The 27,876-nt window shown below is 39.3% G+C and overlaps 2 protein-coding genes across 9 annotated transcripts in view; both read right to left on the bottom strand.

Annotated features, from left to right (window-relative positions):
• Positions 1-23: 23 nt before the first annotated feature.
• Positions 24-13,233, bottom strand: RBM34 (RNA binding motif protein 34). 3 transcript variants are annotated; one of them, XM_067711044.1, is made up of 12 exons: positions 13,075-13,233; positions 12,790-12,964; positions 12,433-12,569; positions 9,330-9,558; positions 7,994-8,053; positions 4,795-4,838; positions 3,635-3,718; positions 3,421-3,484; positions 2,114-2,153; positions 1,768-1,886; positions 1,024-1,086; positions 232-365 (listed from the first exon to the last, which is right to left on the bottom strand). In XM_067711044.1, the coding sequence occupies exons 1-11, from the start codon at positions 13,125-13,127 to the stop codon at positions 1,060-1,062; spliced, it is 1,032 nt and encodes a 343-aa protein (XP_067567145.1). In that variant the 5' UTR covers positions 13,128-13,233; the 3' UTR covers positions 232-365; positions 1,024-1,059. The 3 variants fall into 3 exon arrangements, with proteins under 3 accessions (XP_067567143.1, XP_067567144.1, XP_067567145.1); XM_067711042.1 differs by lacking the exon at positions 1,024-1,086 and having other exon boundaries at positions 24-365; XM_067711043.1 differs by lacking the exons at positions 1,024-1,086; positions 7,994-8,053 and having other exon boundaries at positions 24-365.
• A 3,098-nt stretch (positions 13,234-16,331) lies between these two features.
• ARID4B (AT-rich interaction domain 4B) overlaps positions 16,332-27,876 on the bottom strand; it is a 126,636-nt gene continuing 115,091 nt past the window's right edge. For 4 of the 6 annotated variants that reach the window (XM_067711036.1, XM_067711038.1, XM_067711039.1 and 1 more), the window contains 4 exons: positions 24,618-24,731; positions 21,941-22,156; positions 20,807-20,953; positions 16,332-18,091 (listed from right to left, as the gene is read on the bottom strand). In XM_067711036.1, the coding sequence (XP_067567137.1) occupies positions 17,964-18,091; positions 20,807-20,953; positions 21,941-22,156; positions 24,618-24,731 (605 nt within the window). In that variant the 3' untranslated portion in view covers positions 16,332-17,963. Of the gene's footprint in view, positions 18,092-20,806; positions 20,954-21,940; positions 22,157-23,783; positions 23,940-24,617; positions 24,732-27,876 lie in introns of those variants that run through there. The other 2 variants (XM_067711040.1, XM_067711041.1) reach the window with 2 other exon arrangements.

Here is a 27,876-nt window from a genome sequence, read left to right as displayed (position 1 = left end):
AAAAAATCCTGAAATTCAATACATGGATTTACCACAATTTTATTACCAGAAGTCAGTGGGGAAAACAAAGAAAAGCCTTCGGATAGCTACTTCTGTTTTTTCTGTTTCTTAGTTCGTCCACTTTTCTTCTGTCCTTTCTTTCTCTTCTTCATGAGAACAGCTTTTTCTCCGATAAACAAAGTTTTAGAATGTTGTGCATTTTTTGAAGAAAAATTAGGTCCCTGCTTAGGTTTACTGACATTCTTCAAACTAGGATTTGAATTTTGTTTTAATTTTTCTTTATGGACAGAACGCATGACTCTGAGTTTTCTTCCCATCAGTTCAGAGTTATTTAATTTCAGAGCAAGATGAACAGCATCTGTATTCTGCAATAAAAATCAAAATATTAAATTTTCACCAGAAACTCATGTGCAAAGAAACAAGTAAAATGGTGACTTTTCTGGATTAGAACAACTTTCAAGCTTGCATATAGAAACCCCTCTCATTTCCACAGCCAAGAAGTCCAATCCAAAGTACTGAACTACAAGCAGCTGTTCTTGTAGTTTTAATCATGCTCCCTCTCATGAGTTTCTCCCCAGGAAGCACTCAAGCTGCCCTGTCAAATAATCAGATAAGTCACAATCCAAGAGGCTTCATTTTTCTCAATGTAAATTCAATTAACAAGGTCAGTCCTATAGTGTCTTTTAAACCAATAAGCCTCCTCTTCACAAGGCTCTTCCTGAAAAAGCCCTGCTGTATTAGTTGATTTGAGAGCAGAGAACTCTCTATTACAGTCCTTGAGATGGATCAGTCAGACTAGATGCCTTGTAGGGTTCCCTTTAGGCCCAAAATTCTATTATTCTTTTATTCTAATAGAGAGCCACTAAATGCTAACCACCCTGAATATTCATGACATGTCTGTTAAAGGACTTTACAAACTTATCAATAGTCAGAGGACAGAGCAGAGAAACAGTGAGATAACTACATCACAGTCATGATGGCAGGCTGTGACCACGTTTCTTCAAAGCCGCTGGGCATACGTACTAAGAGCCTTAAAGATGGTCAGATGTCTTGACCTGGTTAGTGGTAACCCATTGGGGAGCTTTCCTAAAGAAGTAATCCAAAAATGGAGGCAAACATTTGAAGGAAAAAACATAACCACTCTGATCTCATTATTACAGAGAAAAAGAGAGAACACTGCAAACATGCAACATTTGGCACACACTAGGGAAGACAGTATACACGCTCAGTGGAACATACTTACACGACAGAAAACAACATAAAGCAGCTTGCAGAATCTTATGTTCACAAATATTAAGTTTGACCATAAAAAAGGCGGCGCAGATAAAAAAAGGAAGTACATGGATGGGCTGTTGTGAAGGGAAGGCCACACGTGTATTCTAATAATTTTAGGCATGAGACACTGGTTAATATTTAGTGAACTAAATATAACCAATTTTGTACAGAGACTAACGTTCTCTTCTACCTGAGTGAACGATCAGTTCTCTCCATTTTACAGAAGGTGGAGATTCAGAGATTTAATACCTTTAGTATCCAGTATCTAAAACATTATTTAACAACATTAATGTGGAGACATAACTAGAACATCTCCTGGTTGGATGCAATTATACGAACAGGAGTCTATTATACTGTGGTGGGTTATGAATGTAGTTTTCTTAAGGTGGAATTTTGAGGATGACAGTGAGAGTTACGTCTGAAGGATGGGGCAGCAGTGACAGCCTCTCCAGGCACACTTCAAGGACAGTGAGGATACATCAGCCTCCCTACCTCAAAGAGCACGTAGCCAAAGCCTCTGCTGGCTCCTGTAACTTGATCCCGCACGATCCTTACAGCCACAGTGTTCCCACAGTCCAGAAAGTGTTTCTCAACCGCAGATTCTTCAGCTTCTAAAAACAGATTCAACCCCAGTGGAAGTGAGGGCTTGGAATCGCCTTAGGAAGCTGGAGATGTTTCATAATACACCAAGGGTAAGCACAGCCTCAAGGTAACCAGTCAAGTTACACCCCGCGCTTCTTAAAGGTAGTCTTAAAGCGAAACATTATGTTACCAACTCAGATGTTATTTGCATTACTTCAGTGATAAACAGGTACTTTATTTGTTTAAACAAACTTACTGTATGGGAGATTCCCCACAAATACAGATCTCTTGTCCCTCTGAAACACAAAGAGGGTTAATAAAAATCATTCATGGAGCAGAAAACAGAAGTCACCCTAAAGTCCACCCTTGTCCTCACCCCACACACCTGACGGGGCTCCATCTCCTGATTTCCCCGCCCTCCGGGCCCGTTTGATTCCCTTTCTTCCGCCTTCCCCGCTGGAGTGTGAGCGAGCCCCAGAGCGGGGAGTGCTTCTGTTCACAGCTGGCACTGACCCACGGCAGTGCTCAAGGAAGGCCTGCTCTATTGGGGGTGGGCAAACTTTTTCTGGAAAGGGCCAGAAAGCAAATATTTTAGGCTTTGTGGGCCACGTGGTCTCTGCTGTACCTACCTGCCTGGTTGGGTGACAGTAAAACTTTATTAACAGAAACGGGCCGCAAACAGATTGGGCCCTCAAGCCAGTTTGCGGACCCCGTGCCAGGTCCACAATCAAAGCCAGGGCTGTCAGCCAGGCCTGTCATTTCTCAACTAGTCACCCTGACGCCGACCGTAACGCACTCTGTTTCTGCGGTGAGTTCTTGCAACTCACGCTTCATCCGTTTCAAGAGACCTTGAGGAACAGCTTTGGACAAAACCCAGACTCCTCCCCATGTTAGGCCAGGGTCTTCATGATTGGCCTCCACCTATTTCTCCAACAGCTACTCTTATCCCGCCCCTCCTCACACGCCAGCCACTACTAACTGCATCAGGCTCTGCCATTCCCTCAGCAAATTAGGTTTTGGTCCCCACCATTCATACTGTTCAAAATTTTTTTGCCTGGATAACAGACTCGTCTTGCAAGACTGATAGAACACCTGTTCTCCTGGAAACCCTCCTTTGTCCCTTCTTGCTGGCAACCCCCCAAATCAAGTGCTCCATTCCTGAGCTGACAAAGCATCCTGGGCATTTATGACAGTATTTATCATAAAATCGTCTGCTCATCTTTACCTTTATCCTGTGAACTCCTAGAGAACTGAGTCTGTATCTCAGCACTGAATGCCTGACACAGAGGACGGACTCAAAAACTGTTTAATGACTGATTTAACTTTAGACCTCAGTCTATAAAATAAGGTGCTGGCCCCGATGCTCTCTAACGTAACTTCTGGCCTCTCTCTTTAGGACTACTGGATCTAACGTATGGGTGGGAACCACTTTCTTGAAGCTGATGCTGACTTAGAGGGCATTAGCTTAGACCACAGAGGGCAAAGGCTGTCTCCTCTGTGCTTCCCGCATGCTCCCTGCTGACCCCACTGCTCTCCCAGCACAAGCTCAGAAGAACTACTCACAGATGAGGTCTCAGATGCAAGATCCACTCTAACACGAAATCCATCTGCAATTTGGGCCCCATTTCTGGTATAAATACGAAGGGAAAATTGTTGTTAAAAACAAGTGCTGAGTTAATGGGATATTTGCTCTGAAGTGAAACCAAAGAATAAAGCATGGACTCATACACACTTAAATTACAATAATTCTGTCCAAACCTCAAAGAGATGAAATTACCTTTCCAGCGCTTTTGTAGCAGCACTCTCGTCCTTAAACACAACATAAGCGTTAATGTTTTTCTGATCAGGGTGGATTTTACGTCTACACCAAAAACAAAAAAAACAAAGAAAAGAAAAAAAAGACAATGTAAAATCTGTTAATCTCAAAGTCACTGAAATAAATATAGCTTGTTTTCCACTCTCAACACATATGACAAGAATTTCTGGGGGGAGTTTCATCTCTTTTAATAAATATTTAGTAATAACTCAAAAAAATAACACACAACTTACACAGATATGGGCTGATACACGTGACTCAGGCCTCCTTACTAGTCATCACTGTGAGAGACCAGCAAGCGCCCCCGGGCAACCCACCACACTACAACTACTGGGCTGGCCACACAGTTCGTTCGAGTGACACCTTACGGGAAAACTCGAATGAACTTTTTGGCTAACCCAGCATCACCTTAGCTGCAGCTCTGTATCTAAGGCACACACAGATGGGAAAGACAACGTGCTTTTTCCTTTTTACTGTAAAATAAAAACTACACAGACATGTACAGCTTAGGGAATTATTATAGGAACCACTTCCCTGCGTGTCTATGTGGTTTTATCACCCAAGTGTCTACTCCTAGACATACTTTGGTCTTGTCCAGTTTTCAACTTGAAAAGTCTTCTGACTCCTGTTTAAACTGTAGGATTCCCCATTTATCTCTCCATCTTATAGTGTGACCTACAGAATTTCCCTGGAAAAACCTGGCCAGCCAATAGCAACCATGAGGCCCCTCTGATTTTAAGATGCATTTTGATTTTAAAAATGTTAAGGTATGGGAAATGTCACCTTAGAATTGATGAAATATGATACTTGTGATTTACAATAGAATTTTTAGGTGCAAAACTTTCTTATTCTCTTCAAACACTATGCCTGATTAAACGTCCTTGAAATTTCTCATGACACATTTTAAGTTATTTTGCAATTCTTATCCTTGACTCTACAATTTATGTTGAGGCTTGAAGACGAACATCTGACAAATTTATATGTTATTACAGACATAAGAAAACAATAAAACATGATGTTTTATCCAAATACAAACATCTATGAGGTTAAGAAATGATCTCTATTTTAACCAAAATGGAAGAGAATTTATGACTACTCCCTTTCTCTAATTATAAACTTACTTTATTGCTGCCAACTTTTTGGACAAAATTCCCTCTGCTGGAATCTTTTAAGAGAAAAAAAAAAGTATTAAAGAAAAATCATTGTTTAAAATATTATTTCAAAATAATTATATTTTAATTAATTGAATTCTAAATATCTAAGTCTGATATGATGTGATTAAAAACATTCTAAGGAAATAATGAATCAGAAACAACTGTCCTAGTGTTGTATGAACAGGACCTGGTGGCTGAGGACAAACATTTCCAATGATAGTGCCACATTCAGATTTCACAGGCAGTGACTCTCAAACCAGGCAGAAGTTACAAATGACTTGAAGGGATCTCTGGTCGTGAGGGGGCAATGATGTTGAAGACACACGTGAAGAGTGTTAAGGAAAATCGTTTTATAAAATCAGCATGGAAAAAAGGGACACTTCTAAATTAATACCGTATATGCTATATGATTTTAAATATATCATTTGATAAATAATATAAGAAGATACTACTTCAGTATCTGTAATTGGACAAATAAGGGAATCTCCTTTATATTCAGAGTCATGTTACTGTCAGTCATATAAGGGTCATACCTAAGAGTGAAGGGGGCAGGTAGGGAAAACTTTACAGAGAGGTGGAAATTCAAGTCAGCAACTGTGACTGTCAGCAATGTGTGCCAAATACCACCAGGTACAGAGAACACAAAGGTAAAAGGATACAGACTGCAAGTTCACAAGTCCAGGGGTGTCTATAAATGCCAACCCCATTTAGGGCAGTTACTATAAATCTCTGGAAGAGTTTTTTCTTTTAGTCTCAATAGTTTATATAGTAAAACTAAGAAACTTGAACTATTTCTTCTCAGTCTGTTCTGCTCAAACTAACATATGGTCAAACTCTCAAAATGTAGACGGGAAAACAGTATGACACATGAGAAATGCCCACGTGAATAACTGACATGGGAATGCTGGTCATCAAAACACATCTATTGGATGCCTTCTAGGAGCTCTCAAGGACCTGTGTTCTGTTATTAAAGATACGAATGAATAAATATAAGGCAATAAAGTACAAAAAGAATATATATACAGTGAAATACTACTCAGCCTTAAAAAAGAAGGAAATCTTGCCATTTGAGACAACATGGATAGATGCTGAGGGTATTATGCTAAGTGAACTAAGTCAACGACAGATGCTGTATGATGTCACTTATATGTGCAATCAAAAAAACACAACAGGGAATTCCCTGGCGGTCCAGTGGTTAGGACTCTGAGCTCTCACCGCCGAGGGCCTGGATTCAATCCCTGGTGGGGGAACTAAGATCCCGCAAGCAGTGCAGCCGAAAACAAACAAAACAAAACTCAGAGATACGGAGAACAGACTGGCGGTTACCAGAGGAGAAAGGGGTTGAAAGTGAGTGAAATGGGTGAAGGGGGTCAACTGCATGGTAAACAAAGACTGAACTGTTATGTTGAACACCTGAAACTAACATAATGTTACATACCAATCTGACATCAATTAAAAAAATAAAAAAATGAACTGAGCAAAAGGACAAGGGTGGGAAAGCCCAAGCACATGATTGGCAACGAGGGCAGCTCCCGGGTTGCAGGACAGTCCCATGTAGAAGAACGCAGGGCCCCAGGGCCACCCTGTGCAGGCTGTCAGGCAAAGAACCAAGGACACTGACAGCGAGAAAAATGAAAAGCTTTTAGGGAACGCCATACATATTTGATGTGCACCAGGTGCAGGTGCTAGTGACCAAGGAGGAGCCACACAAACAGGGTGTTTGTAGTCACAGCTCAGTCTGGTGGGACAGGAGCTCTAACAATGACAGAGCGGTGTCATAAGGACTATAGTGAAGCACAGGGTGCTGCAGGGCGCACAGCAGGGTCACCTGACTTACCAGTAATCCAGGGACAAGGAAGAATCAGGGCAGGCCCCCCGAAGGGAACTCCAGGCCAAGGCAGGGGTGGTTGTGTGTATAATATTCACGGGAGGGGAGGTGGAGGGGAGGAATTCTGGGCAGGAGGTCCAGGAGGAAGTACTTTAGGAAGATTAAGCTGACGGTGGTGCGATGCATGCATCTGAGGCAGACTGAAAGCAGGACCCGTGAAAGGCCTCTGCAACTCTTCTGGCAAGAGCTGTGAACACTAAGGTGGAACAATGGAAAAAGAAAGAACTCCTCTTGGGAAGAAACCACAGCTGAAAAACAGCAGGTGGCATAGGCTGGGGTGGGGGACTGACGGAGGTAAAGCACAGACGCGCTGAAAATGGGCAGGACACCCAAGTGGATGTGTCAGGCAAGGATCTGATATGAGGAAACAGGACTCAGAAGGGCAGACAAAATACACACGTGATAAGCGTGAGGAACAAACACCATGATAGGAATTATGGAGACTGCACCAAAACCTTGGGAAATGTCTCCTTTCAGAGAAGTGGGCGGTTTTGCCCACTGGGGACATCTGGCAATGTCTGGGAATATATTTGGCTGTTAAACTGGGGTGGGGAGGATGCTACCAGCACCTAGCAGGTGGAGGCCAGGGGTCCTGCATTGCACAAGGCAGCCTCCAACAACTAAGAGCCAACCAGCAGCAAATGTCAATAGTATCAAGGCTGAGAAACTCCATTTTAGACAATCACGTTGAGAAAACGCAGTTGGAAACAAGGAACAAACATCTCCTACACTATACTAATACATATTAATTACATTAAAAAACATATGAGTGATGCTTATTCATGCTCCACGGAACATGGCTATAACTGGTCTACAGAGTGCTCAGCTGGTGAAATCAGATACCATTTATTTCCATAAAGTTTTAACATTAAATTGATTAAAACATACTTTATCTTTCTATGTCAGACCATAAGTACTGCTCTGCAGCGTCATGCAAACCCCTCATATGAACACCTATGATTCCAGAAATGCTACTCAACAGGTGTGAACGTTTCCACCTACTCAATTAACACACAAACAAATGTCACCCATCCACCCTCCAAAGTACACTTAGTAAGGACAGCATTTTATATTTGAACTCATTAAATTAGCTAACAAAGTCCAAGAGTCAGCAATCGATACTAGTGTGATTCTTCTCGGGGGCTAGATTTGAGCCTGTCGGTTCTAAAGGTTAAAGTCAAGGGCTCCTCCAACTCACTAAAACCGACATATGAATAAGTCGGATTTAAATGCAAAACATTTTAAGATTATGCAGTTTTAAGGGGGCGGAACACATACCAGAGAACGAAATCGTACAGATTCTATCTGTCCGTACTCTTTAAAAAATGACTTCAGCTTCTAAAATAAAAAAAATATATATATATACACACACACACATATATATATATTTCAGTCCACTTTCAGAACATCAAATAAATACCACAAAAAAGAATTAAGTAAAACGGTCTGATAATCTTTTCCTGCCATGTTTTCAGAATATTTCAGGAAAAGTAGGTAACTATTCAGTTAGAAGACAAAAAACTTTTACTGAAACTTATATAAAAAGAAAACACAATTCAAGTTCATGTTAGTATCTATAAGGTACACAACATTTTTTCTTTCAATCTTTTATAATCTTTACTACAGGTAAACTAAGATCATATAGTCCATAAATTCTCTCATCTTTTCACACTGGCTTATTTCAACCAGAAATGGATTTTAAGGATCCTTTATGTCACCATGGGAAATTCCCCAACTGTCTGGAATTAAGACCATCAGATTGAAGAAAAGTCTTAGGATGAATTTTATACATTATTCTTATGACTGGCTCCGGATGTGAAGAAGGTATATGTTTTACAGCTTGCACAATAATTTCTATAAGCAATTTTAATCCAAAAATAACTTATTAAATGTGTAAAGCACCACAAATACTCCCTTCCCTTGAGGAAGGTAAGTAACCAAAACTACCCTAGAAAGTCAAATGGGTTACGTTCTACAAAATAATCACACATCAAATGCTAGGGGACAAAAGGGCAAGGGGGAAAGGGAAAAACCAGGAAGTAACTTTCTAGTACTGTTTTGTTTTTAAGAAAGTGGAATTGAAATTGTTCTTCAAAAGATAAGCAGGATTTTAACCGAAGGGATTGCCACCAGGGTGACTATCACATAAACACACAGAAAGTAAAGGGCATGTCTTGGTTTAGTGAACCCCACATAACGGAAGAAACTTAGGATGTATGCATTCATTTACACGACAAATATTCAACAAGCCTCTACTACACACCAGGCACTGTTTCAAGTGCTAAGGGACAGAGCAGTGAAGAAAAGAGATAAACATCCCTGCACATATGGCGCTTCCGTTCTAGTGGCATATAAGAGAAGATAGAGCTGGAGGAAAAAACCAGATAGGAGACCACTGCAATATTTCAGACAAGACTTGCAAAAGCCTGAATTAGGGCAGTGACTTCGGGAATGGAAAGGAGCAGGTGGATACTGGAATCAATCTATAGAATGATATATGTAGTCATTTATAATGAAGTTATATATTAATGATTTATTTAATAAAGTGACAGTAAACAAAATCACGAATTATTAATTTCTCTGCATGTTAACAATATACAGACTACACACTCACCTTCTTATTACAGGTGACAGGCAAATTCCCAACAAACACAGTTCTCTCATTCTTTAATCTCTCTTCTTGGTTGGTTTGAATTTTCTTTCTTTGATTTACAGCTGTGTGATCTACATCATCAAGTACTTCTTTATCGGCAATTTTAACACCAGATTGAGAATTTTTCCTTTTCTTCCCTTGTTTCTGGTGAATTTCTTCTTCTAAATCAGCACTTGCTAAAGCATTTTCTCTTTTTAAGTCCAAAAAAAAAAAAAAGTCATGGAAGTCAGGTCTCGTATTTGACAAAGCACATTGATTAGAAAAATTTCCCATCTACTTCTGGCCCTCCTATATATCAACTTACGATTCACAAATACATCTACATTTAAACAGCATTATCAAAAAGTGACGGGTATCTTTAGGAAACTCAAGAGTTAGAAAAAGTTAAGGTCAATTTCTGAAGATCGGTTAAAACTGCCAGGTAATAAACAGAGCAACAAAAGTTCATGTAAACAGAAGCTGGCTCACGTAAAGCTTTGGGGATTTAGTTGACACTCTACCAATGCCTAATTCCATTCTCTGCTCTAGAATTCCAGGGTTACTGCAGCACTCCCAGGGGGTCTATGAAGGTTAATATGCCGGCAAAGTACTTAGCTTTGTAAAAGCAATCTGGCAAAGAGGAGAAATCAGATTTCCTACTGCAGTATTTCAAGGACTGCTTGTCAAAAGCAAATTCTGCCAATATTGTGAAGTACTGGTGCACTTGGGTAAAGAGAAAATGGAAATGGTCCAAAAAGAGAAATGGAACAGGAACTTAGGAGTGAGGGGAGAGAATAGGTAGTAGGAGTCATAAAACTCATTCATTCATTCATTCAATAAATATTTACTACTCAGTTCTAGCCTCTGGGGATACAAAGATAAAAGAGACTATTAGAGGCCTTTCAGTAGTCCAGTCTCTGGAGCGATAGGCAAGGTTCACCATAAAATGGTTAACGTGTATAATAAATGGTGTAGAAACATAAAAGAAACAAGAAAGGCTCTCAGAGGAGGAAAGGCAGTGTATAGCACATGGTCAGTCCTCAGTAAATGTTGACCGTTTCATCCCTCCACTAGACCACAAGCTCCAGTAAGGAGAGGGTCAATGTCTAGTTTTTTGTTCACTATGGTATATAAAATACCTAGTAGGAGTGAAAGGAAATGAGACAGTATGTCAAGGAGGACCATACCTGTTATGCAAAAGTGCTTAGATTTTTATCCCACAGAGGATGGGGAGCCCCTGAAGACTTTGAAAGTGCCTAAAAGAGATCATTTGGGCAGCAGAGCAGAAGACAATTATGAAAGGGACAAGGCTGGATAAGGGAGACCAGTAAGGAGACAGTTACAACTGCAGGCATCTCAGAAGACAACAGACCCACCAGGGCAAGGGAGAAGGTGGAAAGGGGAAGCAGATTAAAAGAGATAATTAAAAGACAGCATCATTAGGACTTGGCAAATGATTAGATACGCAGGGAAAAGAAAGAGTCTAAGTTGACTCCCAAGTCACAGGCTCGGGCAACAGGAAGGCTGATGGTACCACTCATGCAGAGGAACAGGTTTGATGAGGATAATATGCTCGGTTTGAAGCATCCTGAATTTGAGGTGTATATGAATATAGAGCTAGAGATGCCAGTAGACAAACAGATATACAGGTTTATAGATGAAGAAAGAGCGATGAGAATTGTGGAGCCACGAGGACCGGGAGATTGCCCAGAATGAAGGGTGTGAAAAAAGTCATGAGAAGATGACCAAGAACAGAATCCCGAGGGAAATCAACATTTAAGGAACAGTCAGAACGAAAGTGCCCACAATACCACTGAGAAGGAGCAGAAAGACAAGAGGAGGAAGAGACTGCTATCAAAGACTCCAACAGCTTCGAGAAGGAAAGCAACCACGTGACATGTAAAAGCAAGGACTCAGACAAAGGCTGTACTGCCTACTAAATATGGCACCTACCTAGGTCAGGATGGCTTCCCTGAGCACTGTTTCAGAAGTATGGTCATATCACATAAAAACGAACACAACAAACAAACAACCAGAGTGCAAGTTCATGGAAAAGAAAACAGATCAAGAAAAGGAAGAGAGCGCAAGTATAAACATCTTTTTCTAAAAGCTTGGCAATGAAGGGAAGGTTTGAGGGGATGGAGCAAACAGGGACACATGACTGCAGAAGGGGTTTTGCTGGATGTCTTTTTTTAAGATGAGAATCTTGAGAGGACAGATCAAAGATACAGATATCTGATGACATAAACCCTAAGGAGGCAGAAGAGGTATGTGCTATATATAAACAGCACAGGTGACTGAATTAATCTTGGACAAGGAGGAAGACACCCTTCTCTGAAAGGGGAAGAAATTAAAGATGTGCACAGTTACAAGCAGTAGGAGAACCAGAAGTAGTAGCTCACAACTGTTAGCAATTAAAAAAAATAACTCTCAGAGGAATTCCCTGGCGGTCCAGTGGTTAGGATTTCAGGCTTTCACTGCTGGGGGCCCAGGTTCAATCCCTGGTCAGGGAACTAAGATCCCGCAAGCTCCCTGGGGCAGCCCCCCCCCACCAAAAAATTATCAGATTAGGTAACAAGATCACCTGCCAAAAGAAAACAGAGAGATAAAGGGCATGAAGAGAGTGGCCTGACAGGCTGAGGAAAGTTAATGAGGAACCTATAATGGTACTGCTATATGGATCTCAATTCAAATAAACTGTTTTTTTAAAAAAATTAAACTAATGGAGGAAATTTGATCTCTGACTGAATAAGTTTAAGAAAAGCAAACTCATCTTTTCCATACGTGCTGAAATATTTATAGATGAAACCTAAGTCTTAGGTTTGCTTCCAAATAATGAGGGGGAAATGAATAGGGTAAAGATGAAACAAGATTTGCCAAATATTAATAACTGCTGATGCTGGGTACTTGGGGTTCCTTATCCTTTTCAACTTTTGAAAATGTATGGGACTTTCCATAATAAAAATTTTTAAATTATAACTATGAAGTGAGAAAAGAAATTAAGATGAACATTGCTGGTATAAGAATGTCAATTTCTTTACCATCTAATTTCTTTAACATCAACTAGGAGAGAAATTTTACCAACCTGTTTGCCAACTTTCGGTCTGCATCAGACAGTTTCTTCTTCAGTTTCATTTTTTTGGCAGGTTCTTGCAAAAGCGGTCTTTGGATTTGGGATGAACTTTCTTCCTCCTCATCCCGTTTCCTTTTTTTGGTGGTTTCCTTTTAAAAGTTTGAAGTTACGTTTCAGACCTCATCCTTCTTAATAATTAGTGGTCTTTCTAAAGTAGCATCTTTTCTCTCTCACTGATGTGTCCAGTAATGAAAGGTACTTAAAATCGATCCTTATCTGCCCCACTTTAGAAAGCATGCCCTGCAAGGTAGGTTGCTTGCTTCTAAAGTTGCTCTAATGGGCCATTCGGGGTATAACGCAGTGACTTACTTCAGGAACAGGCACATACACGGGTTGAAGCTGAGGCTCCAAAGAGCCGAAGAGGGAAGCCAGCCGACCCGTGCTGCCTCTGGAGGGCCGCTTGCCGCTGAATAAACTACTGGCGACTTGTCCAACCTCATAGTCTCCTGCCAGATTCCCACAAGCGCCGTCCTCCGGGTTCTCTCTAGACACAGACATCAGAGACTCAGCGACACGACGCCACGCCCCACCCCTAGCGCCCCGAGGTCCCGAACGCATACTCCGGCCCAGGCAGACGAGCCACGCGCCACTCACCCCTCCCGCGCACTCCTCTTTTTCTTCCGTTTGTTCTTCTCTTCCAGGGCCATTCTTATCCGAGGCCTCCGAGAGGGCGGGAGCACGTGAGCCCGCACTTCCGGGTCCCAGCCACTCCTTTCTCGGAGCCACGCCCCTTCCGCTCCGAGAGTCTCTGCGGACGCCCTGGGGGCGGAGACGGCGGGCATGGAGGCGGAGACAGCGGGCGAAGGAGTCGGGTCCAGGCTTCCGGACCAGTTTGTACCTCTGTCTGAGACCTAGTCTTGGGAGGGAAGTTTTCCGAGGGTAGTTGAGGCCTTAAGTACGAATAAGAATCAGCCAGGCTGGTACTGGGGTGTCAGTCCAAGCAAAGGGAAAACACTTAGGAAAACCCCTGAGTTGTCGAAGAGGAAGGAGGGAGGTTTGTCGGGAAATTAAGTTACAGGGATGTATGTCACACGGTATTAACAACTGGTGAATCGGTTGAAGGATACATGGGACTCCCTTTGTACTGCTCTTGCAACTTTTCTGAAATTTGACATTATTTTAAAATAAAGTTAAAAACAAATAGAGACCACAGCTCTAAGCTGCTCTGCTCTATTCTACCAAGAAAAGGGGCTCTCGGCTCTCAAAACTATGCTGTCTTCTTGGCCTACCTTCCCAAAGTCCGCTTTTTTCCACCACCTCTTTATTCCTTCACCTTTTGTCATTCCTTCTTATTCTTGTTATTCCTTCCCCCACAATCGCCCCCCTCTTTGCCCCTCATTTTCACCTGCAAAATTGTACCCATCCTTCAAGGCCCAGCCCACTTAGGACAATTTCCCAGCTATTTACAGTAGAGATATAACAGTCTCTCTAAATGTAAATGGTTGTCTTATTCAGCCTGTGCTCTGTATCCCCATTCACCGTACCTAGTAAATATGTGGTAAATTGACATTTAAGCAATAAAAAAATATTAGATTATCATTAGATAAATCACTGAATCAGTAGTTTTGGTGGTAAAATCAAACTTGACTTTGAATCTATGGGAACAGATTTGCTAATTTTGGAGAGCTGCTTAATAGAAGTCACTGGGAATATATGCGATCTTTTTTACAGTCCACATCAGATAATGTGATGGAAAAACAATATTCAACTGCTTGGCACTGGTTTTGATTTGAGTCCCTTATTTTGGCATGTGGTATCACACAAAGATGAGAAAAACTCAACTGTCCATATTTGCAACTCTAGCATCTCCATCTATCCTATACCATCCAATGACGACATTCTACTCATTTTTCTATCAGCATGTCTTCCAATCAGATTCCTTCCTCACTCTCCCTAGCATATTCCAAGAATCACTTCCTCTCTGGAACACCGCAATGTCATTGAATCTGGCCTTTCTCCACTCTAGACTACCTACACATTCCATTTCCAGATGAATCTCAGTTAAATGCTAAGGTTTGCCATCTCCTCTAAGTCACCATCACATCAGTCATCATATTCCTTGCGTGCTCATACACTGCCCTCTTTAAACTCTAATGCCCATACAATTTAGTGCTTAATTTTATGATCTCTTATATATCTATTACTTCCACAACTAAACCATGAAACTATTCCTCCGGGGGATTTACATCTTATACATACAAAACCCATCATATGATGTTAGACAAAAATCCGTAAATAGCAGGTTAAAATTAGACGAAAGGTGAAGAAATGGACTCACAAAGAAGGAAAGGCAGCACACACTTCTAGAGGAAAAGGTGATAAGTATGAAAGAGACTGTGGTTGGAGATAGTTAAAAAATGATTCCCACTGTTCTTAAGAACTGCTTTCCAACCATTTAGAGATCACTAACCCCTTTGAAGAGTTTCTTAAACTTATTGGGGCTCTTTTCATTAAAAAAATACAAATACATTTTGTAAGAAATGTTAGGGGTTTCTGGAATCTGGTCCACCATCCCCAACCTTCCCAGGTTATTAAAATTAACAAGACCTCACCCTCAGGTTATTTCAGTAGGAATAAAAAAAAAGGTTTTGGAGAACACTGTAAAAAAATGTACCATCTTAATTTTATCAGAGATTGTAAACTAGTTTGATAAAATGTTGTTTAGGGGACCAGGGAAAGACTTAAGTCAAATTCTAGTAATGCCATGAAATTCTCAAACTCTCCGGAGAAGCTGGGAGGAAGCGAGAAATAGGCAGAAAAGCCCAAGGGTATAAACCTCAACTCCAACAAAGTTTGGAATCACTCTCCTTTAGAGCACCGTTTCTGTAACCCAACAAGTAGGTGATATTGCGAGTTCCTTGAAAAAAAGGGTTTCATGATCAGGTAAGTCTAAAATCAGTAAGTTAAATGAAAAAACTTCCTTTAAAAAACTTCTTAAAGTTTTTAACATGCGAACACTGAAACTCTAAGAAGGGGATGTGCTATATATAGCATTTCCAAAATATGTTTGGTAATAAATTCCCAGAGCATTTCCAGGGAGCAGTATTCTAGGACCTCATTTTGAGAAGCACTGTTCTATAGATTTTAAAACTCATCCTTTAAACGTTAAACTGATTTCTGTGAAAATAAAGGGTCGTCACAAAGATGCATCAAAAATACACATTTGGGCTTTTTAGGCCTTAAAAAAGTTTCCTTTTTGTTTTAAAGAAAAAATTTTCTCTTGGTGGGAAGTTCATTAAATTGGGCAGAAAACCTAATTATTGATTTTAAAGGTTTGAAGTGATGCAGTGGTTCTCAACCCAGATGAGTATTATAATCACTGGCCACCTTTAAAAAAAGACCAGCATCCAGGTACCATACCAGACCAATTAAATATGACTGAGGGTGGGGCTGGAGTATTGATGAGTGTTTTAACAATACCCAGATGATTCCGAAGTGCAATGGGGTAGAGTGCACTGAAAGTGTAAGAGAGCCACAAAGGTCCAATTACATTAAAAGACCAAAAATAAAAATTAAAAAAGAGAAAAGAAATAAAAGGGAAAAAAAAAGCCGCTAGTAATGGTTTCAAGCATTAAAGAAAAAAAATCTTGGTTTTCTTCTTTAGACAAACCTCCAAGTCAGAAGTATTCATCTTCAGACTCAAGCTAGTATGCAAAGATATAAGAATGCTTAACAAATCCTGTACATAAATCTGGTTAATGGACTTTTAATTCCTATAGGCAGAATATTCCCTTTTTTGGATGTCAATTTTACCCTTTCTGATAATACATGCTGGAGATACATGTTTCAGTCAGGCATCAGAGACAGAAATGAACTAAAATTACTTAATCTTTTAGAAACAAAATCAAGGATTCACAAACTATGGCATTTTATTTCAGAGCCTTTGCTTACATTTGTACAATATATTACATAATTCTTCATTGTTTGCAGATCCTAATATATACTTTATAGCTTTTATTCTATAAGCTTTTCTTCAATGTTTTGCTGTCAACAAATCTTTACAGTCCTGTACAAATCTGAATAACTTGAAACCATTTTCAACAAAATTAGTTACTGTAAGCACACACTGCAAGACTGAAAATGCTTTTCTTAGAAAAGTTGAATGTAAAGGATTCTGACACGTTAGCATCTACAACAAAACGCTTCGAAATTCTCACGTCGTATTGCCAGAAAACAAATAAAACATGCCAGCCCCGTCCAAAAAAAGTACACAGAACTACAATTAAAACAGTAAAACAGTCTGTACAGTAAAGTACTGTGTATTAACAGTGCCAGGTATTAAATAGCTTGAATGAACACATCCGCAATATACAAACGTCTTACAAAGGTGTAGAATTAAATACAAGTGCCAAACAGAACAGAGATTGGAACCATACAACGTAAAGTCAATACAGGTGAAAACAATTTTGCGTTCATTTTGGATTTTATACAAGGCATTTAATTTTTATAGGCCTACCACCCCGATTAGCTATTTATACTTAAAATAACAGCCATCCTTTTGAGACAGTTCATAGCAACAGCCTTGAACCATACCGATAAAGTTTACTTGTTCCTGAAGTCCTCTTGTTGTAGCTCATAATAAAATAAGCAATACAAATGAATTATCTGTATTTAAGGAAAAAGAAACATTTACAAGAAAACACAAAAATATAACTGTTATAATTCATTATGAATAAATATACACTTTGAACTGGCTAAGTACAATCTTTACACATTGTTTAAGATTTAATACAGTTTATTAGCCATTTTCTTTTTTCACACAATGTATTATATCAAAATTAAAAAAAAATACTGATTTATAGAAAAATGGCAAAGTACAGTAGTTCCATTCCAATTTGAAGGGGCGTGAAAAGCCACTGCAAGACCTTTTAGCCTAATTCAAACCTGTAAACATGTTCAGTCTTTTTTAAAGAGAATCTTTAATATTTGGTTATCAGGATTGATGTCTAATATCCTGTTAACTGCAGGTTCTGAATTTATTACATGTGCTTGAGTTATACAATTAAAGCCACCCTAAGGTGACTTGCTTTAAAAAACAATTAGCTTGTACAAATGAAAATAGGTTCATATTTTTTCATAAATAAATGGAAAAATATCAAATGTTCCAGCTTTAACAAAATACAAGGGAATACATATACAGTAAGTTATCTTAACATGTTGTGGCCGCCCAATGACTACGCTTACTGTATTGTCTCTACAGGCAGTGAAAAGCCTCCATTTGCCACAGTGGAAGGCCTTCAAGTTACCAGACACACAATTCCCAGACAAGTTGGAAACAATTATTGCTTGAGGAAAAGCAGTTCATTGTACTTTTTCTTCATAAAAAAAGTGCACTTAAGTGCCAAGTCAGCTTGTCAAGAAACAATTTTTAAATATAAAATAGTGCTTGTCTGATTTTTTATTTTTTGTGCCACTGTGCAGTATAAAAAAAGACGTGGCTCTCAACAGCCATTAAGTGCAAAGTGCTTTAGCAAGTCCTGCTGTCACCTGCACTCAACTGACATTCCATTCTGTGACGTGCTGGACATTGATGGTTCAGCTAATGTTAACATAACAGCAGCCGTTATGGAGCTGGACGAAGGTGAAGACGATGACGAGGATGTAGCAGCACCTAAGGCGAAGGGAAACCAACAGCTTAATAACACGCATATACAACAGTAGAAGGAAGTAAAGCATTTGTCCTCTAAACTAAAATTCTGCTGTGTTCTCCAAAATCATTTAGCTTACTGCGAGAGCAGTCAATGCTTACAAGACCATTATGTAAAGAAATGAAAACCTAGTGCATCTCAAGTAACAAGGCACTGCCAAACCATAGGAGAAGCAACGACAAAGGACAGACCAGGGAACGCTCTTGCGTGGATCAAAGAGGAAAATGAACAGTGTTCTCAGTCTACAGAGACATGGAAATAAAACAAAAGGTAGACTTCCGTAATAATGAAACAAATGTCAAAAAGATCTTCCAATTCAACAGGAAAAATTTGTAATCCATCCCCACATCTTTCCCCCCCTCCCAATTCCTGTATGTTTCTGCTTCTGGAGTTCCTTATAAAATTAAATGGTGATGAGAAGGGAAAGCTAATTGCTTCTTAAAGTTGGGAAAAATAACTACTACCACACATCACATCATAACTACTGCATTTTCCTCCACTTGGTTTACAAAGCAAATGACACATTAGTTATTTTCCTCACAGAAATTCTCTCATTGCTATAAATCAGTGTTTGAAAACTTATTTTTTAATGAATACATGCACAAAGTAAACGAAATCGTTCAGTGCTGGGATATTAAAGTGGAAAAGCTAATCTCCCTCTCATCCAGGACCCTCCTAACCCTTCCAAATTCCCCTCCCCACTGTTACCAGCTGCTTCACAATCTTTAAAACTCCACAACAGGGACTGGCAAATTATTGCCCCAGGGCCAAATCTGGCCTGCCTGTTTTTGTCAAGAAAATTTTATTGGAACACAGCTATGCCCATTTCTTTACATCTTGCCTACAGCAAATTTCATAAGGTCAAGTAGTTCTAAAGAGACTACAAGGCCCACAAAGCCCAAAATATTTACTATCTGTCTCTACAGAAAATGTCTACAACCCCAGTTTTAGAGGAATTTTTTTCGTAGAATCTAGAGATAATGATATGCACATTTAAAATGAAAACACTAGTAACTTCGCTTTTAAAAACCCAAGTGGAAGCACAGTAGAGAGTCTGACTCTTGGTTTTTACACTTAACAATCTGAGGAGATGATTCCTTATCAGTACATATATAGATTTACCTCTTTTTCTTTTCAAACCTGAATAGTGTTCCACTATATTTATGAATTGTAACTAAATAATTCCTAGTCTTTTGCTGTTACCGACATCAAATGAATACTTTGAGCATTATAAATAAAAATTTAAACGTCTACTTATTTTTCACCAATGCCATATTTTACTGGAGAATACAAGTTAATGATTTCTATCTGCTATTATAAATATTACCGTAACAAGCTTCTTTGTGACCACATATTCTTCCTTGGGACCTATTCTTAGAACTAAAAGTAGCTAGTTCTCCAAACACACAGTCAAAGAGTTTCCCAAGATAACTGTGCCTGCGATAAAGGCTACTTCGTTGTAGTATGCTTTGCTTTATTGCCCTTCAAAGATACTGTGTTTTTTAACAAATTGAAGGTTTGTGGCAACCCTGAATCCAGAAGTCTATTGCAGCATTTTTTCCAACAGTATTTGTTCACTTTGTGTCTCTGTGTCACATTCTGGTAATTCTCACAGTATTTCAAACTTTTTCATTATTATTATGTTATATTTGTTATGGTGATCTGTGAGCACAGATCTTTGATGTTACTACCGTAATTGCTTTGGGATGCCATGAACCATGCCCATATAAGACAGTGAACTTATTTGACTGTTGAAATGACAACAAAGGATTTCGAATATTACATAAATTTAGTTAATGGAGCAGCAGCAGGGTGTGAGAGCACCGACTCAAATCCGGAAAGAAGTTCCACTGTGGGTAAAATGCTTTCAAACAGCATTGGAGAGAAATCGTTTATGGAAGGAAGAGTCACTTGATGCAGCAAACTTCCTTGTTGTCTTATTGTCAGAAACTGCCATGGCCACCCCAGGCTTCAGTAACCACCACCCGGATCAGTCAGCAGCATCAACATCGAGGCAGGACCCTCCACCAGCAAAAAGATCACAATGACGGCTCAGATCATGGTTAGCATTTTTAACAATAAAGTATTTTTAACTGAGGTACGTACATCGTTTCTTTTCTTCGACATGATGCTATTGCACACTTAACAGACTACAGTATAGTGTAATCATAACTTTCATATGCACTGGGAAGCCAAAAAATTCATGTGACTCATTTTATTGTGATATTTGCTTTATTGTGGTATTCCAGAAAAGAACCCGCAACATCTCTGAGGTAGACCTGAGCTTTGTTTCGGCAGCCCCAGAAAACTAAGACAACGCCCTTCCCTCAGATTTTAACTTCTCTCACTTCCTCTGGTCATTCGGGTCTCAAAGAAAATGTCCCAGCCATTGGTAATCTAATGCAAGCCACCCAATCACTGCCTTAACATTGCCCTAGTCTCTTCACAGTCTGAAATATTAGTTTTGGCGGAAAAGCAGACTGTAAGCTCCGTGAAAGTGAATATTATGGTTTGAGATAACTGTTTCTTTTGATAAATTTTCCCACTTGATAGATGAGGAAAATAAGCCAGAGGGATTAAAGAGCCTGCCTGAAGATACACAAACACAACTCACGTGAGCCCAACTGCACAGTCGCAAACTGCTTTATGTTTAAGTAAAGTAAGGTAAAAACACTTACTTTCTCTCTCTTTCTTCTTTAAACGCTTTCTCCTCCGATCAATGGAAGCTACTTCAGATTTTAATGACAGATAATGTTTTCTGATTTCTTGCAGTTTTTCTTGAAGAATTGTGATACGCTCAGCACTTGTCATATTCTCCAGGTCCGCTGTGAATTTAAAACTTTCATTAATATGCATTTGTGAACACAATTTTAATATATAAGAGAGAGAACATATAGTGTGGCTGTAGAATGAGGAAGACAGATAAACTAAAATTAGGCTTGTAAACATTTGTTTGCCGAAGATTTTTTTTCCCTAGCCTAGAGCAATGCTCGGCACTAACACATGCATGGTATTTTTTGAATGAATGAGTGTGTAGAATTAAAGATCTTAGGACCTAAACATAGAGGTTAAAAATTCCACATTTACCAGAAAGAAAAATCCCACATTCATGTACAGTATCACCACAGTACAACATTAATTTGCGTATTTTTTTGAATGTTAGGACTGCGGATAAATTTTTGTCTTTCGTCTGCTTTTTGTTCTTTTCTTAAAGTTTATCTCTTAATGCATGTCCCATCTACTTTTTTTGGTCGCAGCGCATGGCGCGTGGAACTTCCCCGGCCAGGGATGGAACCCACGCCCCCTGCAGGGGAAGCATGGGGTCTCAACCGCTGGACCGCCAGAGGAGTCCCCTCCTTTCGTTCTTTTTTAGATTCTTCTAATACTTTTATGTTGGAGGAAAGCTTTCACACGCTCTAAAGAACTTTCAGTCCCCTAAGACTCTTTCCCTGTGTGAGAAACTGCGGTAGTCTCTTTTTCACGCCCGTCACTCAGCTGCAGTGACCAGTGATTCATGGCAGACTTTGCCTCACTTATGCCTCCATCCACTCCCCACCTCAACACCAGGCTTTTACAGCAAACTGCTGACACAGCAGAAATACCTCATCAATGCTGACGTGTGCCTCAAATGCCTTACAAGTTACCTTTCAGCAATTTTCTGTTCAAATCAAGATCCAAATAAGCTACACTGCAGTGAATGGTTATTATGTCTCTCAGTCTGGTTACAGCCACTTTTCCAGAATTACTGGCATCAAGAATTACTAGGATGCAGTTTCTGCTGCTTAACTGCTGATTTAATGTATGTCACTTACACATCTGAAAACTCCATTTGTAAACTTTGGGTAATCGATTACTAGGTTCCTTGAGGTCAGGATCCTTATCACCATTCTTTCCACATTTTCCTGGAGACTGCGTCCTAGCAGGAGATTTGGTACCATGAGCCTTCATTCCACTGGAAACAGATTTGACGGGCTGAGCCTTAGTTACACTTTCACCAGCAGAAAGTTCTTCACTATCACTACTATTTGCTGAAAAAAAAAAAAAAAAAAAGAAGAAGAAGAAGAAAAGTGTTAGTAAATAGAAAAGTACACAGTGTCACAGATTTTAGTGGACAATTTAAAGTTAACCATTTGAATTTATTACTACAGTAAACAACTTGCTTTACAGACCCTGCCTAAAAACCTGGAAAATCATTAAGTATAAACACAGCAGTATCTCAGTTAAGGAAAACAAAACCAAAAACTCTTCTTACCTGAATTGTCAATAACATATTTTTAAAAAACACTCAAACTAATCTTTCATTACACCTGGTAGACTATCAAATATACAGTAATTATTTAAATGGCTTTTAACTCTATTACGTTAATATATATAAAGTAGAATACAGCATCTTTTAAAATGACTCATAATGGAAACCTCTTAACTTTCATAATTTAAACTGTGTACAGATTGTGTACATGTCACACTTTCCTACTCCTTTGGCCACAAACAGTGATGCACAATCATCATATTTAATAGAGAATTCTTTGGGAATAAACTCTAAACTTTGTTACATACAATGATTCCTTAAGAAACTCCTACATCATAGCTTGTTGACTAAAATAAACCATCAGTTTTACCCTGGTAAATATATTCAGTAATTTATTAAAAAATACAGGGCTTCCCTGGTGGCGCAGTGGTTGAGAGTCCGCCTGCCGATGCAGGGGACGCGGGTTCGTGCCCCGGTCCGGGAAGATCCCACATGCCGCGGAGCGGCTGGGCCCGTGAGCCATGGCCGCTGAGCCTGCGCGTCCGGAGCCTGTGCTCCGCAGTGGGAGAGGCCACAACAGTGAGAGGCCCGCGTACCGCAAAAAAAAAAAAAAAAAATAATAATAATAATAAAATAAATAAAAAAATAAATGCAGAAGTCTATGTAATAATTATGTTACATCTGCCATTGCTGATTAAAGCCTCAGGACTAGAATGGAAATGCTTAACACCTTGACATGTGAACAGGTTATGGGACTGGTATTTCCATAAATTACCTCTTTCTGGATGCAAAGCATTATTGTAGATTCTATGAGAGTTAATTCACTTTACTAAATTATTCTCAGAGAACTGTTTCCTCATTCTGATTTATCAAGTCGTAAGCCCAATAATTAAAATGGGAGAATATGCGATCAACTGCTATTATCTCTCAATTATATGAATATGTTAATTGACTTGCTGATGATGAGCCCTCTTAGAGAATGTCATTTAAAAGTCTTGAAGATAAAAACATCAGAGTGTAATAAAAAACACTCTGAATATCCTATCAGTTACTCCAAATAAGTGATCAATTTGGCATCAAATTTATCGATTTTCATTTCCTGATTCTTCATTTAACCAAAAAAAAAGTATAAGCTCTAAAAGCCTGAAAAGTGTTCCAGATAGGAAAGACACACAGCAACTCCTCCCACTGTGGTGTTTTGGGAATAAAGAATCTCCACCACTCTTTTATACATACGTTTAAAGAATCCCTTCCCAGTCCCCCCACTGCTGCTCTGGAACCCCTGGCAACTCCTAGCTAAGCCACCCAAGGCTTGGGCCCACTCTGATGCAGTGGTCTGCCTCAGCTTGGCTTTCATGGCCTTGCTGAACACAGCCGCCCGGGGCCCCAAAGGATGCCATATTCACCGCCTGGAAGTCATATGGGCTCAGCAGAACCTCGGGGAACTGGCCGCATAACCCTTTTCTGCACTGAAGTGCAGCCAAGCCGGCCGATAGCAAAGGTCAGGCAGTGGAGGTGGCAGGAGTCTCCTGGAAGAGCAGCAGGAGGTCAGTGTGGGACACCTGAAAAGAAATTCTTTACATATTTTCTGCTTCTTACTTTGTCTACAAAAGAGAGATAAAATGTGCAGCTCTCAGGAGAAATACAGTATATATATTCCTGTAGGTTGGTAAACAGAATCATTGCTAAAGTCATTAGTTACAACATACTTAACCAGAGTATTCTTACAGCTGCTCTTAGATACATAGTTTAGGATACCGAAGATAAAGGTAGTGCACGGGAGTTACTGGATTTACAGCTCTAAAGCTATCTTGATTGTTCTCTTCCAGGCAGATTTTGCCTGGAAGAATTACAAAGCAATCAATTTCCTTGTAATAAAAATAATATATAACTCAAGCATTTCATAATATGTAATATATATAAAATGGCAAAAGAACTGTTGAACATAAAACTAACGAAGATGTTGATGTTTATATTATATTGGCTACTATTTTTTAAAAGATTACCTGATCATTCATCAGCAATCAGTACCACTGCTGAATAATAAATTGCTCAACCCTAGAATTTACCTAGGATCAAAAGACTTCTGTGTGATTTTACTGGTGGGGGAGGGGGGCGGTTTGTTAGAGACGAAATCAAAATATTAACTGTCCCGTATCCTGAATACCCTTTTCTTAATGGGGAAAAGACATATCCACCATTATCTTTATATTTAAAAAATTTAGAGATTTCACACTTACTGCCTTTGCCTTTCTTTTTGTTGTTTACCACTGTTGCTTTATGGCTTCGTTTCTGCTTTTTTGATGAACTTCCTCCTCCCTGAGCTTCTTTCACTCTTTTCTGACCTGTACAGGCTTTGATGGGAAAGAAATTATTAAGTAACACAAAATAAAATCAAGCTTGCCCCAGGTATAAATTAATTCCACATTCTAGAAGAATAGACCAATTCTGAGACTATACCTGTTTTTTATGAGATTTATAATTTGTCATAGAAATTACTACAATTTTTAAAATAAATCATCATTAATGAGCTGAATTATTACACATAATTAGAGTTTTTTAAAAAGCAGATAAAGTATGCACATCATTCTTAGAAAAATCAGATATAAACTGAATATAGTTCTCAATATAGTACTGGGAGTTTATGAGTCTAGTAATTCAAAAAAAGGTATATGCTGAAAATAAAAGCTGAAATTTGTTAAAATTCAATAAAACCAAAATATTAAGATTTAACTACAGGTTAAAATCGTAATTATATGTATTATAATGATATTAATGAAAATTTTAATGACAATATTAATGGAATAAATTTTAGTAGTAATTCACAATTATAATAACAAATTTATTATACAGACAATTTATTATAAATTTACAACAACAATAACTTAGCTCCCAGGGCAATGGTTAACACGTATACCATTTACAAATCTAGCCTAGTAGTTCTAAGAAACGTTGCATCTTCTTGGCAGGAAGTTATTCCAAAATATTATAAATGTCTCCCTTTCTTCAAGGACAAGCCCAAGTCCTACCTTCCCCGATGCCAAACCTTCAATGATCAATCATTACTCCAAACTATAGTTTCTCAGCCACTAATCTGATCCTCAGCATCTACTGTGTTTCTGTATCTTCCTAATTATATGCATTGTTTCTCAGACTATACAGTAATCTTTTTCCTGAGATTAATGAAGTCTTACCTCTATTCCATTCCGAAGTCAGATACTATAATAACACAATATAATTAATACCATGATAGAATTATGCCATGTTTGTTTAAAAAAAATGTTTCTTAGTCCTGTTACAATGGTAAAATCAACCATGAATACACAAGACATGGCTTCGTTGGTAAAAAATGGAACAGGCTATTAAATGTTTTGCTTGTAAGTTCTCAGTTTTCTGTTTTTTTAATGGGTTACATCTAACAGATAACTTTTCCTAATGCTCTTTTAATATAACAAAATGAAACATAAAGAAAGTGATTTAGATATTATCTATATTAAAGTACAGAATCTTAAAAACAATTGCCAGATTTCTCTCCAAGAGTTTATTTCTGAAACTTTCAGCTACAAGAAATAAAAAGCTTACTGTAGGCTAAACTGGAAGGCAATCCTAAATCTAAATTGTAAAACTTACATTTTCACTTTTTTTTTTTAAATGGCCGTGCCGGGAGGCATGCAGGATCTTAATTCCCTGACTGGGGATCGAACCCATGCCCCCTGCAGTGGAAGCACGGAGGCTTAACCACTGGACCTCCAGGGAAGTCCCTTACATTTTTACTTTTAAAATCAAGTGAATTCTGGGACTTCCCTGGTGGTCCAGTGGTTAAGAATCTGCCTTCCAATGCAGGGGACGCGGGTTCAATCTCTGTAAGGGAACTGAGATCCCACATGCCGCGGGGCAACTAAGCTGGTGCACCACAGCTAAAGAGCCCATGCGCTCTGGAGCCAACGTGCCAAACTAGAGAGCCCATGAGTTGCAACTAATGAGCCTGCGCACTCTGGAGGCCGCGTGCCACAAGTAGAGAGAAGCCTGCGTGTCACAACTACTGAAGCCTGCACACCTGGAGACTGTGCTCCATAACAAGAGAAGCCACTGCAATGAGAAGCCCATGCACCGCAAGGAAGAGTAGACCCCGCTTGCCGCAACTAGAGAAAGCCCGCGCGCAGCAACAAAGAAGACCCAATGCAGCCAAAAATAAATAAATTTACAAGGAAAAAAAAAGTTTATCATATTACTGAAATAGTTGAAAGCCTCTCTAATCATCTGTGATAAATGCTTCTTTCATTTTCAGGATTACTCTATTTATGCCTGGATAATTCAGTTCCATGAGACAGTATGGCACACAAACATAATCACAGTAGCTGTGTGTGTGAATGTACAAAAAAGAAAATTTACTGCAACTACATATATATATATATATATATATATATATATATATTTTTTTTTTTTTTTTTTTTCGCGGTACGCGGGCCTCTCACTGTTGTGGCCTCTCCCGTTGCAGAGCACAGGCTCCGGACGCGCAGGCTCAGCGGCCATGGCTCACGGGCCCAGCCACTCTGCGGCACGTGGGATCTTCCCGGACCAGGGCACGAACCCGTGTCCCCTGCATCGGCAGGCAGACTCTCAACCACTGCGCCACCAGGGAAGCCCGCAACTATATTTTTTACTTAATTTCTTTAAACATTTTAAGTCAAGATTTGTGATAATGTTATGTCAATTATATCTCAAGGAAACTAGAAAAAGGAAAAAAAAAAGGTTTGTGTGAGAAAACTTGGAATTAACTAATTTGGTCTGGATCATATCTCTTTTTTAAGTTTAGCTAAACACCTGAAGTTAGCATAATAAAATCTGGTATGTTATATAAAATACATACCCTAGTGCTGTATCTTTATACTGGAAAAGTGTGTTTCAAAGCCAAGTGTCAGCCTAGAGCATATTAATTTAAAGACACCTCAGTGAAGTGGTTTATAAGTAAAATGATGACAGAAGTAGAGCTACAGCACCATCAAAAAGCCACTAATACTTTCGGGAAGTACTAATTTCAACTTCATGGAAAAATCAAGAGTATTACTATAGGTTATTAACAGAGACACTGGTCCTTCAAATTTGGAAGCTCTGCATCTAAGAAAGCATCAAATTCCTTTACAAAGGCTTGAAAATCAGTCTGACACGGTTGTCTGAGGAAAGCAGTGCCTGCAGAGCTGGTTGCTCCAACCTCCCACATACAGTATTTGGTTAAGGGTGGAGGGGTCTGTCAGTAAATCAAAATGTTTGTGAGAAACTGCACACGGCAAGGGCAAACACAATGTTACACAAATATATTTAAGCCGCTCACGCCATACAGTCACTCAGTGCATCGTGAGTTTTCAAGTAGGTCTGAATTTGGGCCTGGGTGCAGTTTCTAGCACGCGTCTGGTCGGCTGTGAAATGGCAGGGGCAGCTGAAGCAGAGGACATTCAGTTCTTCTCAAGCTTTTAAACACACTCCACTCTTCCTTACAAC

Source organism: Pseudorca crassidens, chromosome 16 (genome assembly GCF_039906515.1).
Source record: "Pseudorca crassidens isolate mPseCra1 chromosome 16, mPseCra1.hap1, whole genome shotgun sequence".
NCBI lineage: Eukaryota > Metazoa > Chordata > Mammalia > Artiodactyla > Delphinidae > Pseudorca > Pseudorca crassidens.
Note: the sequence above shows the minus strand (reverse complement) of the source record. Positions and strands in the feature narration are given on the sequence as shown.